The sequence below is a fragment of the Elephas maximus genome, chromosome 18 (assembly GCF_024166365.1).
Source record: "Elephas maximus indicus isolate mEleMax1 chromosome 18, mEleMax1 primary haplotype, whole genome shotgun sequence".
In the NCBI taxonomy this organism is placed as follows: Eukaryota; Metazoa; Chordata; class Mammalia; order Proboscidea; family Elephantidae; genus Elephas; species Elephas maximus.
Window position 1 is genome coordinate 13,516,222 of NC_064836.1, and position 19,600 is coordinate 13,535,821.

A 19,600-nucleotide genomic window follows, 5' to 3' on the forward strand; every position below is an offset into this window, starting at 1 on the left:
ACTGGGATTAAGCCCAGGACACTCTTCAGGGCCAGCTGTCTTTCCACTTTATGTTAGTTGTGCAATTCAAAATTCCCTTCTCATGCATCATTCTACAAGCTAATCCCTTAGTTTATTTTTACTGAGTTGAATCTGCATTGGCCTTGAGGTTTTTGGCTCTGGAGTCTGACTGCCCCAGTTCCAGCACTGGCTCCACCAGTTCTACCTACGGGACTTCGGGCAAGTGACTGAACCTCTCTGTGACTTCATCCCCCTATCTATAAAAAAAGGGGATATTATAAACACCTACCTTATGGGTTGTCATAAAGCTAAATGAGATTATAAAAGCAGAGAATTTAAGAGTTCCTGGCACCTAGTAAATGTTCAATAAATGCCAGTAACCGTTATTGTCTGTCTGCATCTCCCTTGGACTGTTCACCCCTAGGAAACAATGATCAGGCCTGATTATGACTATAAAACCTGTGAGCACTTTGACACATAAAGATGGATGCTTAACGATTGTTCATAAAGAAGTTATTCGTCAAGATAGCACCTAGAGATCCCTATGCCCAGTTTGCAATGACTTTAAGCCACCACCCACCTCAGATCAAGTGATCATTTGAGGCAGTCTCCTGTCCCCCTGTTCTTAAACCTGTTGCTTTAAGTTGACTCCAATTCATGGTGACCCCATGTGTATAAGTGTAGAACTGTGCTCTACAGCATTTTCAAGGGCCTTTCTTCTGAGGTACCCCTGGGTGAACTTAAACTGGCAACCTTTTGAGCACGTTAACTGTTTGCACCACCCAGGGACTCCCCCATCCTTAGAAGCCAGGATAATCAACACCTGAGAATCTCAAATGGGAGGGAGGTCTGCCCCTAGCGTGCTTTGTACTAGGAAGGTGAATTTTTCTCCATGTTATATCACACCTGGAAGGTGAAAAGCAAGTCACCTCGAGCAGCAACATCACCTGGCAGAAAGCGCTGACTGAGAAGACCAGGGCTCCAGCATTTGCTGAACCCATCCAGCTATGTAATGTGAGCAAGTGAAAGGTAAACAATAGGTCAGGTAAGGCCGCTGAGTCCTGAGCACTTTGGGGTCTCCAGAGAAGGCCCCTCTCTAAAGTCTAATTTACCATTTGGACACCCTCTCCCCAATTTAGACATGTGGGTTCAACCGAGAAGGACCCACAAGCATGAGAAGGAAAACCACCAACAAATTATACATCTAGGGGGCTGAAGAGGGGCAGACCAAGGGCGGGGTGGCCAAAGGTCAGACAGCAGTCAGATTCAGCCAAGATGGTCCTTCCACGACAAAGGCAGACCAGAGCAGGGCAATTTTCAAACTATAAACAGAAACTCAAGAAGCCAAAACCACCCACCCACACACCCACATACCCACACACTTGTGTGATGCTGAGGGTAAAGTAGAGAAGGTACAGAGTGAGTGTGCGCAGAGAGAGCTGTGGGAAGGGGGAAGTGAGGGAAGGAAGGCGGGTGTGTGTATTCTGGTGTACATGGATGCAGGGTCCAGGTTTTGTGGGGACCGAAGTTTATACAATTTGGGAGGTCCTCATTAAGAAAAAGAACACAAATACAAATTAGATAGGGCCTTAGAAGGGGCCTATGCGAGTGAGGGGCTCTGAATCTAAGCTGCCTGGCTTCACAGTAAACTCACTTCCCCACGCGCACATACATGTACACACATGTGCACACACACACCTGCATCTCTGAACACTGGCTTATATGCCCACACTGCATATGAGCACTATTTCTCTTTCTTTTCACATGGTACTTTGGCCTGATCTGATTTTTTTTTTTTTTAATGGCAGAGAGAACGAATCAGAGTCCCACACCTTGGAATTAAATTCCTCTCTACCTCAGCACACTGAGTATTTGGGTATTATCTGCCCCCCTCCCCCATCACCCCAGTACTTCACATGGTCACTACCAGGGCCTGAGTCACTCCCTACCCCACACACTTGGCTGTGGGCAGCCCCAGCTTCCCCAAAGGGCATTGCCTGAACCCTCCAGGGAGCCAGAGGGGTGGAGCTCTCCCCATGCCTGGCCCCTTGCATTCCAGCCCTGCGCCCAGAGTTTGACCTTCCCTGTGGCTGGCTGCAGATGTGCTCTGTGTTACCAGAACAGCCTGCTCCTGGGCCCCCCAGGCTCTCCTCTCCTCCACTCAGAGACACCCCCACCTCACTGACTCAGGGGAGTCAGCCAGATCAGAGGGAAACGCTCAGGTATCCAGCCACCCTCCACACACCCGTTACAGCGCAGGGCCAAGAGGGCCTGCCTTCTCCCTCCTCCTTGCAGTTGCCATTCTTCTGCTCCGTGCCTGGTGCTACTGTGGCTGGTGGTAAGAGGTTTGGGGGTGAGGCATGAAGAGGGGTGGTAATAAAAAGGACAACATCATGAAAAGGACAAGAGAAATGAGAAAGATGGGCAGACTGATTTGAGAGACCAGAGTAGAGACAGACAGGTTCAGATGGAGAAAGTGCCTGACTCACATCACTCTTCCTAAAAGATCTCCGGGCTCTAACATCACTTGTCTCTGTGATGTGACATTTAACTCCTTAGAACTATCTTCTGATAGGAAAATACATGGCTTTTCTTTAAGTATAAATTGTTTTTCCCTCACTGGAAAATCTCAAGACAAAGACTAATTCTCTTCCCTCTTTAATTTGCCTCTTTCCAACAAAACCTTCTACTATGTGTAAGGCAGAGCCCTGGTGGCGTAGTGGTTAAGCATTCAGCTGCTAACCAAAAGGTCTGCAGTTCGAATCCACCAGGCATTTCTTGGAAACCCTGTGGGGCAGTTCTATCCTGCCATATAGGGTTGCTATGAGTTGGAATCAACTCAACGGCAATGGGTTTAATGGGCTTATGTGTAAGGTACATAGCTGTCCTGGAGAAGCTGACAACATCAGGTGGGGTTTTGTCCTGGATCATCTGGGATAGACTGCTTAGTTCCCTAATCAGAGAGGGAGAGGAGGACGGATGGTTGAGGAGCCAGACTGCCTGGGTTTGAATCCCAGGTCTGCTCCTTACTAGCAGTGGGACTTTGGCAAAGTTATTCAATCTCTCTATGCCTCAATTTCCACCCACGTGAAATAGCCATGACACCGAGGTAGGCCCTGTGCTCTTCAGTGATACTGCTATGATCCCGGTAGGCCTTGCCAGTCCCTGTGGGCAGGCAGGAAAAGAGCTGAACAAGAGGGGTCAGGGGTGTAAGCTCTCCAAGCCCAACTCGTGTAGGCTTGGAGGTCCAAGAAGGGCTAACATGTGACGGGAAGTACTAATCTCTTTCTACAAACTGCCTTCCACCTAGATATCCACATAGGAACAGTGGTAATACCTAAAACAGCGATAATACCTGAAACCTAAGCCCATTCTCTCAGATACAGATGATTGGTCCAGGGGCAGCCAGCTGATCCCAGCTCGGCCAAAATTTCTCACCAGGGATGGAAATTGGAAACAAGGGAGAAAAGAGATCGGTCCTTCTCCAGGTAGCTGAACTGGTAACTAGGGGCTATTGGAGACCATCTTTTCCATCCTGTGGAGTGACCAGGGAATAGGTGGCCCCTCTGCAGCAGGAGAAAAGAGTGAAGCCAGCACACCAAGAGGAGAAAAGACAAGACAGTCCTTGTGGCATTCAGCTTCTTCTAATTTGTTCCTGGGATCCAGCCATTTCTCTGGCCTTGAGCTCTGAGAGACAGCCTAGTACCCTTATAACAATATCCCCTTTTGGGCTCAAGCTGGTTGAATAGGATTCAGCTACAATACCCAGAAGTCCTAACTAACACCAGTGGGAGATGACTTCCGGAGAAGCCCACGTCTCATCTAGACTTCGTATATGTGGTCAACGTGAGGAAGGGAAGGAAGGCAAAAGGGAGGAAGAAGGGAAAGGAACTGGGAAGTTGCCTAAGGGCAGCAATAAAGGGTGCTGGGAGAAGTTGACCAGCTTAGAGATCAGGCCCCTTGAGAGCACAAGAATGAAAGGCCAAAGAAAGCAGACAAGTTTATTACTACCCAGCTGAAAAAGGTATCTAAGATATTTAAGAGGGAGCTGGCAATGGGAGAAGAGGGTGTGTCCATACAAGTGAGTTAAGATCTCGAGGGAAAGTGGCAGGTGAGAGCTGCTGACAGAAAGACTCGGGGAGTTCGGAGCAGGCGGCCAGCGAGCTGACACATCTTTGAGCTATGTTCCCAGAGGCCAGCCATTCAGGGGAGAAAAAAATCTTGCCACCGTTCTCCTGCATTCATCAAAGCAAATCGTGATTCTTTGCTGTCTTAGAGCCTCACAGTTCTTGCAGGCCAAGGGATCCAATTTGCCCCTCAGAAAAACCTACCTCCCCGGCACCAACTCCATGAGCTAATGGTCTCTTTCAGAAGATTTCCCCCATCTGTTCTCTAGCTGGCTGCAGCAGATGTTCTTTGTTCCTACGACAATTAACCTACCGCCCTTATTAATGGGTGTCTTCCTGGTGAAGGGTACAGCACAGGCCTCTCCCCGACCATAGTGCTGGCCCCTATGCTGATTAGGGCTCACTGATGGCAGGTGCCTCGCCTCAGAGGAAAGCCATAAACACAGGACCCCTGAGAGCCATGTCCCTGAACATTAAGAGTCTAAATCTTGCCTGACCTAGAGATGACCCAGAAATGGAAGTCCCCACCTGACTGCACTTAGAAGGAGGGAGAGTGAGGTTATCTATGCCATTACCCAGACAACAGACCAACGTCTATCTTTCCAATGAAGTGTTAAAAGCCCACTGTATCTTCAGCAGATTGAATTAGCACTTCATTTGACCTTTCTTTCATATCACTAATGAAGACCAGTGAGACCCCTAATTGAATTCTCCCTATTTCAAGCTGCACTTCACTCTCTGTATCTGGTGTTTGTGACCCTTCTAGACAGTCCTTGTCTCAAGACCAGTCCCTACTCAAGGCAAGACTACCTTCCCCAGTGCAGCAGTGGGCGGGGCTGCGGCAGCACAGCGTGTCCCACGGGTTCTCACGGGAGTGGTTTTCACTGCGGATGATGCTTCACTTACTAAACCCAACTTGACCCCATTTGTTCTTGGCTCTCACAGCCCCCACAAAGCCAGCTGGATTTGACTCGTAAGCCACAAAGTCGACTGAACATTGGTTTCCTCTCTTCTGAGTCTTTAGCCTACTGGGATCCCAGATGTCAATGTATAAATAAGAACAGCCAATAAAGTCTCCTCCCAGATGTGCGGAAAGTGCCTCCCTAATCAGGGAAGACGCCAAAATCTGAGCTTCCCACTTTACCCCCAACCTTCTGCGCTCACCCCTAGAGATGCAATGGGTGCCATACTTCCAGGAAAGATGCTAGCTTCGGGGACAGGCAGACCTGGACGAGAAGCATGGCCAATGCTTTAGGCAAGTTGCTGATGCCCTCTGAGCCCTAGCTTTCTCAACTGTAAAATGGGAATGCTAAATCTGACCTCCTGGGGTTATATGAAGCACTACAAGACCACAAAGCCTTCATAGCATTCCAAAATCCAAAAAAAAAAAAATCTGAAAATTGGAAGTTTTTTCCTAACTCAGCTGGTGGCAAAACCTGACCTGACTTGAACCTATTTGGCGGCAAAGCACAACCTTCACGAGCAATGGGTTCTTTATAGCCTTTATTTGTCGCACTTATGTCACTACTGATAAGTCCTGCCGCAGGAACATTAGCATGTTTGGTTAGGGAGTTGCTCAGACCCCATAGAGGTTTTATATAATACATAGTATGTGTACGGTGTTAGTGTTCTACACGCACAGGGCCCGGGGTTTCAGCTAACCAACAGTGGGGCTGTTTATGCCACTCCTCCAGCCCCTGAACACAGGGGTTTCAGGAGAGTCACCGGAGTTATTTAAGCTAAGGATGTTCACAGCCCTTCAAAGCACTTACATCATCACCAATCTGGACTGAGTCCCTGGTTCCTGCAGCCTTGGGCAGGCTCCCCAGAAGGTAAGTCGGCAGGGGAAGGGAAGGGGATCCAAGATCAGCCCATCAGCGCATGAGAGTCTGCTCCCTTTCCACCCAGGACAGAGCTGGCAGCGGCAGTGTGTTGTTGTTATCCGGCTGGACTTCAGGTATAGACATGCCTGAAAATTCTGAACATGCCTCTCTCCTCCCCACCTCATTGGGTTCCAGCCCTCTCTCCACCCTTCCACCCCACCATCACCCCACAACTCAATTGGCACCACCTAATGCCTAGGGGCGTTCCCAGGGGAAGAAGTGACTGAGGGGGTGGGGACTAAGAAGGGGAGCCGAAGTGTGTGAGGAACTGGACTGAAGGAGGGAAAAGATGCTGAGTATGAGGGGAGGATGAAGATGGGATGCTCTGAGGTGAGAAGGAAACACAGCCAACACACAGCGGAACAGGTTTGGCGCATTTTTCTTGATGCTGTTTCGTGGCCCTGGGAGGCTTTTTAAAGTGGGAAACCAGCCCCGGCCAATAAGAGTGAGCAATGTTGAGCAATTCCTCTTCTCCCGTCTCTTGGCTCTTGTCGAACCTTTTAGAGACTTACTCATGGTCGTTGGGACTCTGGGACCCTGCCAAGGCACAGTCATCCCAGTGGGCTTCTCCATTCTGACCCTGGATCTACTCTGTTTGAGAACATCCAGCTCTGGCCTGCCACCTAGAGCCAATTTTCTAACAAACATACAATTGTTGGACAATGTTGCTGTGAGCTGGTAGGGAGTCAGCCCCTGACTCATAGTGATGCCATGCAAAACAGAACGAAATGCTGCCCGGTCCCGGGCTATCCCCATGATTGGTTGTGGATCGGACTATGGTGACCCAGAGGATTTTTACTGGGGATTAACGGACTGTAATTCTGAAAGAGGTAGTAGGCTCTCCTTTGCTGAGTGTGGCAAGGTCTACTTACAGTTCTTAGAAAGACCCCACTATCCATCAAATGGAGGCCTGCCTGTTGCTATCAGGTTGAACAGGTTTCAGTGGAGCTTCCAGACTAAGACAGACTAGGAAGAAAGGCCTGGTGACCTACTTCTTAAAAATCAGCCAGTGAAAACTCTATGAGTCACAACGGCCCAGTCTCGTTGTGCATGGGGTCAGCATGAGTTGAAAGCCGACTTGATAGCGGCAAACAACATCTGTCAAATGGGAGAGCTGAGGTACGTAGAGCTAAATGAGGAATCCCAGGCCCAGGGATGGCAGTGAGTTTCCCAAGACCACACAAGAGTGAGAGACAAAGCTGGCCCTGGAGTCCAGACACTGCTTTCCACGGCCTCGCCATGGCAAGGATGGCGACATTTTTAAAGGTTCTAGTCACGTCCTTGTTGGTCTTCACACTCAGAAAAAGCTATGCTGAATAGTTAATACCTTCTGCCCTTCTGTCTTGAACATCTCAGAAGAGATTCTAACCTCCAAGAATTTGGCTGTGCTCCTTGACTCTGTCTGGGCCCCAAATTTCCCCACAGTCAGGATATAATCCTCACAAAGCCTCACTGGCGAAAGCCACCACAAGAGTGACCAGCGATGGGCTCAGAGAACCACTGCCTTTCCCATTGTCATTTACCTACCCCCAAAAGGTGGAGCCATCAGAGGGACCATGGAGGGGGGCTACAGTGCGACAGCTCCTCAGGTGGCCAAAAAAACCCGTTGCCGTAGAGTGGATTCTGACTCATAGCGATCCTATAGGACAGAGTAGAACTGCCCCATAGAGTTTCCAAGGAGCACTTGGTGGATTCGAACTGCTGACCTTTTGGTTAGCAGCCGTAGCTCTTAACCACTGAGCTACCAGGGTTTCCCCTCAGGTGGCAGAGATCTTTAATTTGCACTTCTTGGATCCTTTTTTACTTTGCCTTTTCCCCTCAGCCAGTTCGGACAGGTCTACAGTGTCTGTCATCAGTCATGGATTCAGCTTTTTCTATAGCACTCTTCCTACAGGCTGTGCCCTTTCCTGGCCCTTCACTACCCAGAAACCTTTGGGAGAGGAAACTCTCACATGCTAAAGGCCCACTGTTTCCTTTAGCAGTTTGTCCCACCTCTCTCTGCCTCAGGAAAGCTTCAGGGGCTGCTACCCACTCCCCTAAAACTCAACAACTTAAGTAGAAACTTGGAGTCCCTGGGTAGTGGAAACAGTTAACCCACTTGCTTCTTACTGAAAGGTTGGAGGTTCCAATCCACCCAGAGATGCCTCAGAAGAAAGGCCTGGGGATATACTTCTGAAAAATCAGCCATTGAAAATTCTATGGAGCACAGTTCTACTCTGACACACGTGGGGTTCCCATGGGTCAGAACTGACTTGACAGCAATTGATTTCTGGCTGAGTAGAACCTTGGCTGCCTTCCTAGGCTAGGAGGGCTCTTTTTGCAGTGCGTGAAAATGCAGTGGAAATAATCAGAAAATTCTTACTTACAAAGAAGATCCCGGGCACCTGCTTTCAGAAAAGGGGTTCTAGAATGAACTTCAAAAAATAGCATTTCCTTTAACTTCCAGGTTGACTTCAAACTGTTTTTCCCCTAAAAGGTTTCTCTCATACAAGTCTGCACAAATGTGCGCACCCAACCACATGTTTCTGGCAGCTGGGGATCTGCCTGGGGATTCCCACATACTTGTTGCTATTCTGGACCTGAATCCTCAGAAGGTAGAAGAACTCACTCTAATGCCTCTAGGAGCCTCCAAATGTTGAAAAGCTCTAGTCTTTTCTTGAGAGCTTAAGGAGATCCACAATTTTAAAAACTGACGTCAAGATTTTTAAATGCCCCTGACTCTTAACCATCCAGTTAAAAAGGTATTTCCAAATGATCAACATTGGACACCAAGACCCCAAATGTAAAGTACACCTCATGCTGCTCTCATAATTTGATCCACAAATCCCCATGGTCTGTAAGGAGCTCATTTCCAAGAGATGGCTGTGGGACTAGGAACTGACTAGGAAGGAAAGTCTCTGATCCCCACCATATGGGACACCTTTGCCAATGGCCTCATCCCAGAGGTAGGAACCTCCCACAACTTAACAATGGGGAGACAGAGAATAGACGAGTGAGGTTAGCACATTCCAAACACCCACAAGAAAAAAGTAGTGTTAAGAAGCTCAGAATCCAAGTCTTCTGATTCGTACACCGGGAATCTGCCCCAAAGAGCCCTAACAGGGAGATTCTGTCTACTTGGAGAATGTCTTGCCTGGAGACGAGACTTTTGGATTTCATAGACCAGGAAAATCTAAAAAAATGAAATCTGAGGAACCAATATAAGGTTACCAATTTTTTATTTTGCCAAATAAGGGCATTTTAAAAGCCTAACCGACCATCCACTCTCACCATCAGCTCATGAAAAGAATAAGAAAGCCATAACCTCAAAATAAATATTTTAGCACATCTCCTGCCCCCAGAAAGAGTCCTCTAAACTGAACATATTGGGCTTTGTGGGGAAAAAAAATCAGAACTTTTTTTCTCATTTCTCCTCAGACCAGTGAAAGCTGTCACCGGGCCAGATGACCTTTCCATGTCCCATTTACCTCAAGCCTAAAAATTAAGAAAATGACCTAAGCTTTGGAGATGTAGACCTTTCTGGGAAACCTAAGCTGGGCAATGTAGGAAGGAGGAGATCAGCAGGCAGACTATCCTTTGCATATGGAAAAGCACTCTGTCAGTTACAAAGCATGAACAAATGTTGGTTGTTAGTTTACAAATGGACTCTTCAGGGCACATCTACCTCCAAGTTGGACTTCCCAAGCTTCTGTGAGCCCCTGAATTTTACCGTCCCCTTGCCTGTTCACAGGATCCAGGGAGCAGAGAGAGGAAGACCATCTGCTGCCAAATCAACAACTATCTGTGAGATAAAACAGGCCTCTAAGGGGTTAGGAGCCCTGGTGGTGCAGTGGTTAAGTGTGCAGCTGCTAACCAAAAGGTCAGCAGTTTGAATCCAGCAGCCACTTCTTGGAAACCCTACAGGCAGTTCCACTCTGTTCTATAGGGTGGCTATGAGTCAAAAGTGACTTGATGGCAATGGGTTTGGTTTCAGTTTTCTGAGGGGTCAGAAAACAGCAATCAGCAACATAATATAGGCTCACTGATGCCTTTTCAGTTGTTTGATTAGGAGCCCAGGAGTGGAGGACTGACTCCATTCCAGGGAGCTATTTCCCACTCAGCCTTCCCTAGGGTATGGCTCTTTTCTCATTACTCTGATGCAGACGGAGTCCCTGGGTGGTGCAAACAGTTAACAGGCTATCTGGAAGGTTGGAGGTTCAAGTCCACTCAGAGGTGCCTTAGAAGAAAGACCCCGTGATCTACTTCCCAAAAAATCTGCCATTGAAAGCTGTATGGAGCACAGTCCTATCCTGATGCACGTGGAGTCGCCGTGAGTCACAATCAGTTCAACAGCAAGTGGCCTGATGGACAAAGCAGGTGGGATGAATAAGTAGAGGGAAGGAGGTACAGACGGGCACTGAATTAGGAGCTGGATCTCGATTCCAATCCTTGCCCTTCTGCTGACTAGCCTTTAGCATCTTTCAGCTCCAGTTTCCTCTTCTATATCGTAGGCATAAGTCTGGCCCTGTCTCTGTCCCCACAGTTAGACTGTGAGATCTCTGAGGGCAGGAGCCAGGTCTTATTCCTCTTTATATGCTCAATACTAAGCAGAGTGCCTAGGAAAGAGTAGGTATTGGTAAACATCTTCTGAATTGAGCCCGAGCGGGAGCATGCAATGAGAGCACGCTCCAAGCTGGGAAGCACTGCACGACTGAGCAAAAGCAGGGGTTATTATTATTCTGTTGGCCAAAATTACACACATCATCTACCAAATACACAAAGACACTTGAAATTCTCTTTGGGAGTAGCTGGTGATAAAAATTAAAAAATATATTTTTTAAATGCCCATGGTTTTAAAAATAACCAGACTGTTCAACCTATTAATTATATTGTCTAACAAGTGGCTATGTGACTGTTGCCTAGATTCAACTGCACTGTAAGATTCCTTGTGCTGAAAATGTGTTTTCACTGCCCTTTTGCCTGGCCCACACAGCTTCCCATACGTTTATCTCATTATACTCCGAAGTCAAGAGGCCAACCTTGGTCTTCTCACCTATTCTGAGTTGTATCCATATGAGAGTTGAGATCCTAGGCTGGCTGCAGTTTTGGGATGGGTCAGAGTTTAGGACTTTCCAGATTCCTCTCCTTATTCTTTTCCATTCCACCCCAAGCCACACCCCTAGCTCTCTCCACTAGCTTCTGACACATCTCTCACCTCCCCAAATCTGCTTTTCAAAAGCCACCTCCAGCCTCTTGCTGAGCCACATTCAGTTGGCCCACCCACCGTTCCAGCCGGATCCAGCCTCACAGCAGGGCCGGTGACTGGGGAGCCACAGAGTCTTGGCAGCTCTGCCAGGCTGCCCACCCACCAGCCTCTGTATGCCATAGTTCTCCAACTCTGTTCCTTGCCACTGAGAAACATCAACACCACACAAACCCTAGAAGATGGAGCCACATTCAGCCAGCCTTGCCCACCACCCACCAATCTCCTCCCCACCCAAATGTCTGCTTTCAGGCAGGGTGCCAAGTCCCCCCAGGTGCTGGCTTCCATCCTGCCCAGTTCAGAGGCCTAAGAAGAAAGGGCTCCAGGCACTTGTCTCTCATAGCTTTGATCCCTGTAGGCCAGTTCAAGCTTATTCCACATCACACCCATGCTGGAATCCATACCAGGTACACCTTCCCACCAGGCAGACAGCTGCCAGACTTACAGTTAGTTTTATCAGGAGGGGTTTGAGGTCCTCTAAAAACCAGGTCTCACACTAGGAGCATTAGTCTTCTGGACACATAATCTTCTCTAAATACCCTCTGCACCCCCTGCCCCGATTGAGGAAATATTGTAGAAGCCAGATCTTTTCTCTAATTTTTGTTAGCAGGCACTGAAAACCAAAAACCAAACCCACTGTCCTCAAGTCAATTCTGACTCATGGTGACCCCATGTGTTACAGAGTAGAACTGCTCCATGGGGTGTTCTTGACTGTGATCTTTACAGAAGCAGATAGGGAGACGCTGAGGAAGATGGATAATTACTGACATCCTAATCTGTGAGGAGGGAAAGAGGGCCTGTATGAAAGGAAGGAAGGTAAAAGAAGAGTTGCTTCCCATTGAAGTGCCCCCACCATACTCACACACATACACACACACACTCGTTCTCTCGCTCTTCTGAATTATCCTCTTGGCCAGACATGTGCGTCTTTCTCCCCGGTCTTCTGCACTAGAAGTTTGGATAGCCCGAGTTCTTCCTCGTCCAGGTCCCCAGTCCCCAGATTTTACCTTCCATGCTGGAAGAAGCCAGGAGTCAACAGGGAGGCGCAGACTGCTAACTGGCAAGGAATGAAGCAATACTCTAGATCCAAGGAGTGGCCGATGCAGCTCCCATGAGAAGGAAGGAGACAGGGAGGGAACCCGGGAGTCCAGAATCTCCCCAGCCTTCCAGGAAGGCTCTGGTGCCAGCTCTCTCCCTGCTCCAGTGCTGACTGAAAACAGGGAAACGTCTCCCGATAAGGCTGAGTCTGAAATCTGAAACTGCAGGTTGGCCCAGTCCTACATAAACACACTCACACCCGCAGCTCCTCGGATTTGATGGCTTCCCGCCCTCTCCTTCCCCTCGTTCCCCACCCACTCACTCCTTGGTAACACCAGACAGCCCTCTAGCTGCAGCTCTTCCAGAAACCCTGAGCCAAGCAGAGCAGAGCAGGCAGGGAGAAAGACCTGTCCGGTGCTGCCTTCTCCCAAGGCCTCCAGCAGTCCACATACCTTAGCGGAGCTCGGGGTCACAGCAGTAAAAGTGATGAGGTTTCTAGCTTAGGAGCAGAGATTTTTGGACTCATCCTCCACATCAAGGAAAAATATTCTCCCAGGGATCTGCTCGATTCCAAATAACTGGGTCTGGCATGTATTAATTGCTAAACTGACCCATTCTGTGGCTTCAATGAGCAAAAGACACCTTCCCCTCCCCTCCCCTCCCCTCCCCTCCCCTCCCCTCCCCTCCCCTCCCCTCCCCTCCCCTCCCCTCCCCTCCCCTCCCCTCCCCTCCCCTCCCCTCTTGTTCCTTTCTTCTCTTCCAGTTTTCTGCTTATGGCTTTTATAGGGCTGTCCCCTTTCCCTTATGCTTCCACCGGTAATAGAATCACAGTGACAACTGCTTCATTTTGCAGAGGAAGGAGCTGAGGCCAGGAAGATGCAATGTCTTGGCAAAGCCAGGACCAGACCCCATGAGTGACTCCCAGCCCAATTTAGCATCTTGGGCGGTAGAATGGAAAGAGGAGACTTTAAAAGTCAGATGAAATCCTGCTTTAATACAACTCGATACATACAGTTGAATCACTGATTGTAAGAAAAGTCACTTAACTTCTCTGATCTGAGATTTCCTTGTTTGTAAAAGAAGTCTAATGATAGAACCCCCGAGAAAACAAAGAAGGTAACAGTAAAACGCAGTTGGCACACAGTAGGCATTCAATAAACACTGCCCTGCCCCTCTGTCCTCTACTCCACGCTACTTTTCATTAGCTTACTTCTTACTCAGAAGGTACCTCTAACTTGCCCTTAGTATTTACTGTTCTTTCAGGTGCTGGTTTAATGTTTCTCGTTCACCATCTTTATGTCAGGCTATTAACATCTGTAGTTTTCTCTGTACAGTAATCAGAATGCAATGCTTCATTTCAGTAAAGGAAACCTTTGATCTACGTGCCAAGGTCACGGGCAGAGACTGGCACTGAAGCGCTCCCTGCAGAGATACCCCACCTCTCCATCTCCAGGCTCCATGCTGCAGTTCTGGGGGTCCAACCAGCCTCTGCCCTCACCTCAGCGTGTCTAAAATCAATTTAAGATTGCCCACTCACTGTCTAAATATATCATAGTATCGATACAGAACAATCTCCAAGTTCCAGTAAATGAAAATAGAGAGGAACAAAGTAATTAATTTAGTATGCTGCCATTTGAGTTAAAAATAATTTGTAACTACCAATATGATTATATTTGCCTAGAGCAGGGGTCAGCAAACTTTTTCTGTAGATAGTAAATCTTTCTTCGTGGGCCATGTAGTCTCTTTTGGTTACAACTCAGCTCTGCCACTGTAGCCAAAAGCAGCCATAGAAGACACATAAATGAATGCATGTCAACAAACGAGCATGGTGTCTTCCAATAGAACTCCATTTGTGGGCACTGGAGTTTGAATTTCATATCACTTTTTCATGTCAAAAAAATGTTGTTCTCATTTTGGTTTTGTTCCAACCACTTAAAAACGTAAACACCATTCATAGCTCGCAGGCCACCCCAGAACAGGCAGTGGGCTGGATTTGGCCTTCAGGCTGCAGGTGGTCAACCTCATGCCTAGAACATCTCATGAAGCACACATGAGAAACTGCTAACGGTGATGTAAAAACTGACTTCTACCAATGCCACCATAACTCTCTCTGTCAAACAAGCCAAACTTGACTCCCCCTTTCTTCACCCAGCAGTAATCAGTATCCAAAATCTCCTGGCCCAGTTCACCAAAGTGCCTCAGCCCACTGCTTGCTGGGTGCCCTCTAGTGGGCTGCAGCTCACAGCAACCTCATGTATAACAGAATGAATCACTGCCTGGTCCTGCACCATCCAATAGTAGGTATATTTGTGCCATACAATTGTAGGTACATTTGAGCCCATTGCTGTGACTGTGTCAATCCATCTCATCGAAGGTCTTCCTCTTTTTCACCGATCCTCTACTTTACCAAGCATGATGTCTTTCTCCAGGGATTGATCCTCCCTGATAACATGTCCAAAGCAAACGAGACTAAGTCTTGCCATACTTGCTTCTAAGGAGCATTCTGGCTGTACTTCTTCAAAGACAGATTTGTTCATTCTTCTGGCAGTCCATGGCATATTCAATATTCTTCCCAACACCATAATTCAAATGTGTCAATTCTTCTTGGGTATTCTTTTTTCATTGTCCAGCTTTCTCATACACATGAGGTGGTTGAAAATATCATGGCTTGGGACATTAGTCATCAATTACTCTTCCATACAGTCCTAGTATATGTATGGTCTTTACCACTCAATTGTCTTTTACATCCAGGCTTGTATCCTCAGCTTCCAAAAGAGAGACTGAAGCTTTTTAAAGGCGGGGACTACTTATTGCAATTCCTTGTCTTCCCCTCAGTTCTTCCACCAGTGCTTTGCAGCACCTAGTAGGAATGCGATAAATAGTTGCTTGATTGCTAATCTCCCAGTCGGCTAGAGAAGGTCTGGGATACAGGAAAAAGATCCAGCCCAGGGCTGCAGGAGTACCCACCTAGAGTACAGCGTGATTCTGAGACACCCGACAGTGCACAAATGCTCGTAGACTTTGGAAAAGTTCATAGGAAAGAATATTTGAGGACAGGGATGATGTCAGAGGCTTATCAAAGTAAAAGGGGCTCTGCTTTGGAGAACCAAGTCAGGAAGTTGCAGCGGCATTTTTCCCTTCTTTGATCCCTTGGCCTGGTAGGAAAGCCCTCCATCCTCAGCTAGGGGGTTTAGTGATCACAGAATCAGGGTCTCCCACATTTGGGAGGGATCTTGGCACTAAGACTGCCTCCCACCAAATGCAGGAAAAGCACTCACGGCACCTGTGAAAGCTGATCATCCATCTGCTGTGTCAACACCCTCAGGGAGGGGCTGCTCCCTGTTGTTGAAGGCAGCCTTGTCCACTGCCGGAGGCAGCCTCGCCCATTGTTGAAGAGCACTACTAGAAAGCTATGCTGTTTCCACCCACCGTTTCTAGTTCTGGAACTAAACAGATTAAGACTTCCTGAGTGAGTAACAAAAAACTAATGATAATTGCCAGACATAACAGAGTTTTCAAATATTTCCTTCTTCCAAGATGTTCAGATGGCTTTTAAAGACATGAAATCACTGACTCTTTGGAACTGAAGATACCTTGGCTCAAAAATATGTATTGAATGAAACTGAATATAGTCCCTTCTTCCTACTTCCGAAAACGAAAGCACTCAGGTCCCACTATAAAGGGAATTGATTTATTTCTTTCCAGAAGGAAACTTCACAGCCACCCATAGCAATAAAAAAAAAAAAAAAAAAAAATACAAGTCCTAAAATCCTTACCCTCAGAAAATGCATCCTAAAATCTAGACTAAATTCTCCTGCTAGAGCAGGTTCAAGGTCCCTGGGTGGTGCTTAAAAAAAAAGACTGCTAACCTAAAGGCTGCGGTTCAAACCCACCCAGCGGCACTGCACAAGACAAGGCCTGGCAATCTGCTTCCATTAAGATTACAGCCAAGAAAGCCCTATGGAATAGTTCTCCTCTGTAACACATGGGGTCACTATGAGTCAGAATCAACTGGACAGCAACTAACAACAACAACAGAGCAAGTCCTCTGGCCTCAGCCCGCCTTCACCCTTCCTTCTCACAGTAGGCGTTAACCTGCTGCTACACGACAGCAGTGCTAATACCTACTAGCTGAGTGCCTACTCTAAGCTGCACTGTTACAGATGCTTTCTACATATTGTCTCATTTCATTCTCATTTTCTCTGAAGCAGGTGCTACTATTTCCATTTGACAGAATAGGGAATACACGATCAGAGGAGTTAGCTAACTTCCCCAAGGTCCCACAGCCAGTAAGCGACAAAGTCAAAATTCAAAGGTAGGTCTGTGCAGCTCCATTTTTTCCCTGCAGTCCAAAGCATCTATGAAATGGGCAGAAGTGATTATTTCCATCACCCATGAAAAGAAGCACTGAAGAGATAAGCAGCATATGGCCACCCTCACAAGGCCACCCTTCAGCCTGGGTGGTACAAACAATTATCACACTCGGCTGCTAATCGAAAGGCTAGAAGTTTGAGAGGTACCTCAGAAGAAAGGCCTGGTGATCTACTTCAGTAAAATCAGCCATTGAAAATCCTATGGAGCACAGTTTACTCTGACACACACAGGTCACCATGAGTTGGAGTCAACACAATGGTAAGTGGTGTAGGATGGAGGAAACAAGACTAGAGGAGATCCCAAGCCAGGATGCCAGCCTCCCAGAGACCCCCGGGGCAGAGTAGGGCACTCCCTGGTTAACACATGGCTTCCAGACGCATGCTTTCCCACAATGCACTTTCACGGGGCCTAGCTCCAGGCCTCACAACAGGGCTATGGAGTTCGGGAGCTCATGAAGCTTGGCTTTGTTTGGGCAGCACAAACACATTTACCAGGGCCTGGCACCTTTTCTCTGCTGCCCTGCTTTTGGTAAATATTTGGCTGACTCACCAGAGGGAGGGTCGGGGGGGCCTCACTGCCTGATATCCAAGAGCCCCAGTTCTAGGAAGCTGAGCACCACAGGAGACTGCTGAGGACTGGCACAGAGCAATCGCAAATGCTTCAGTCAAGCCACCCCACTTTCCAGTCAACAACAGAAAATTACCGACAGTACACCCTCTGAGAAGCTCTGAACAATCCCAACAAGGTTCTTAGCCCACTATCAAAACTCAGCTTCAAATCCTACACACATACACACACACCTAAAACCAGTTGCCATCAAGCCAATTCCAACTCACGGTGGCCCCACGTGTGCAGAGTAGAACTGTGCTCCATAGGGCTTTCAAAGCTGTGACCTTCCAGAATTAGATCGCCTAAGTCTTCTAAGGCACCTCTGGGTGGGTTTGAACCACCAACCTTTTGGTTAGTAGTCCAGCACTTAACTGTTTACACCACCCAGGGCCCCTTACAGTGGCTCCTAATTGTCTGTCCAGTCAGAATGTAAAAATACCCAGTGATACACTTCCCCACCCACAGCTCCCCACCTGGTTCTCTGTCCAACCCAACTTGCAGGGTATCTGGAAAAAGTCCTGGTAGCCTGCCAGCTCAAAGTGCCCACCTCCAGAAACACACCACTCCTGGGCTCACCTAGCCTCAGCGACTCCTTGGACACAGGATGACCCTCCCCATTTCTCAAGAAGGCAAACCACAGCCAGAAGGCTGTAGCTCACACTGGCATGTTAATCCTGGAGACAGAGGCAGGCCAAGCCCACTGCTTCTTTTCTCCATCCCTGGAGAGAAAATCCCCAGTATCCTTGATGGTCTATATTGTGTATTGGCCACAGAAATTACCCAATGCCCTACTGCCACTCCCCCATCCTCAGGGGGCTGTCCTTAGGGGCTTCACCAGGCACTCTGAAGCCACCCATCCCTTTATCTGTCATGTCCCTAGGTGACCCAGTCATTAGCTGGGAGCACCATGTAGGTGCCTAATTAAGAAATCACCAGCAGATGCAAAAACCCATTCAAGCCACCACCACAGAGCACCCACCGGGGATCCTCTTACAGGCACCTCCCTCCCCCAGGCTTCCTGGAAAGGTCCCTATTGTTTGCCTAGAACACAGAAAAGTGTCCTATTCCGCCCTCCTACTTATCTGCTGGCACCAGCTTCCCGGCCTCTGCACAATCCCCGGGGTGCCAGTCACATACAGCACAATGTGAATGGTGCCCCCAGAACTGGGGGACACAGCAGCCCCGACTGGGTGGGAAAGTGAAGGCCCCCAGACAGGAGGAAGAGGGTCTTCCAAGAGGATACCCCCTTACCTGGCCTTTTGATGTGTCCCAGAGCCATATCCTGCAGTCCTAGCATTTTGGGGTCAGGGCACAGGAAGCAAGGTCCCCTTGATCAGGATGGTAGGTAGGTGACAGAGGTGGAGGTGAGCAGTGTGAGTGGCTCAGCCGCCTCTACCGGCCTGTGTCTCCCAGTCCTCTTTTCTGCACTATACACTCACCTGTTCCTGTTTCGCCCTTTAAATGGAATGTTCCACTTGCCCTAGAAGCCCGGGGGGTGGAGGGGGTTCTCTGTTTAAAAAAAGCTTTCTTTATTAGAGGTTAGGTCTCTGAGATTCCGTCAGATACTTCTGAGGATAAAGGTGGAATAAACGGGCCAAGGGCAATGGCAGAGGAGGGCTCCTGAAGGACAAGACAGGCTCTAGCCAGTGACCACTCCCCCTAACCTGGGAACAGTCTAACCCGAGAGGCTGGAGGGAAGAGACACCTGCTGCCTCCGTGGCTCCTGGAAAATGCCACTCTTGGGTGTCTTATGGGTACCCTAAATTGAGATGGGTGAGAAGCAGTGAAACACCCCTGAACCTCTTCTCCTGGGCCCCTCCTTAAATCAGACCTTGTCTTTCCTCTTCTTGGCCCTTATCTCGCTGTCTCAGACACCTTTATCAGCCTTATCTCTTACCTTCACCATGGAACAGGAGGGTGGAGATGCCTGAACTGATGCCCACACACTTTTCAAAGGGACTCTACTGAAGGCCAGTACTGGGGGGGCAGCACCTCAAGAACAGATCCCAGAACCCAGTGCCATCGATACAGGGCTTCTAATTCCGTGGTGGCTCCAATTACCCCAAACCCAATCCCCTGGAAGTGCATCTGTATCATGCAGGCCTCAGTGCCTTCACGTGTCCCGGGCTTTGCCAGCTTGGCCCCAAACCCTGGCACACACTCCTGTTCCACTAAGATATGTGGGTTCTCTCTGGCAGAAATGGGACAATGACTTCTCTTTACAGTCACTGAGCCCTGTCCAGCTGTTTTCCAACTCCTATGAGACAAATTGGAAACCCTTTATGAGACAAACTGGAAACCCTGGTGGCATAGTGGTCAAGTGCTAT

General features: G+C 48.4%; 1 protein-coding gene across 15 annotated transcripts in view; it reads right to left on the bottom strand.

Moving 5' to 3' along the window:
* The window catches only part of PLEKHA6 (pleckstrin homology domain containing A6), a 200,321-nt gene that overhangs the window by 75,840 nt on the left and 104,881 nt on the right, over positions 1–19,600 (bottom strand). The window contains exon 1 of one of the 15 annotated variants that reach the window (XM_049858333.1): positions 18,525–19,013. The exons of 12 other annotated variants lie outside the window; for them this stretch is intronic. Coding sequence is in view for 1 of the 3 variants with exons in the window: in XM_049858328.1 (XP_049714285.1) it covers positions 12,115–12,173 (59 nt within the window). In the remaining 2 variants the exon portion in view is untranslated. 2 more of the 15 variants (XM_049858332.1, XM_049858328.1) reach the window with 2 other exon arrangements.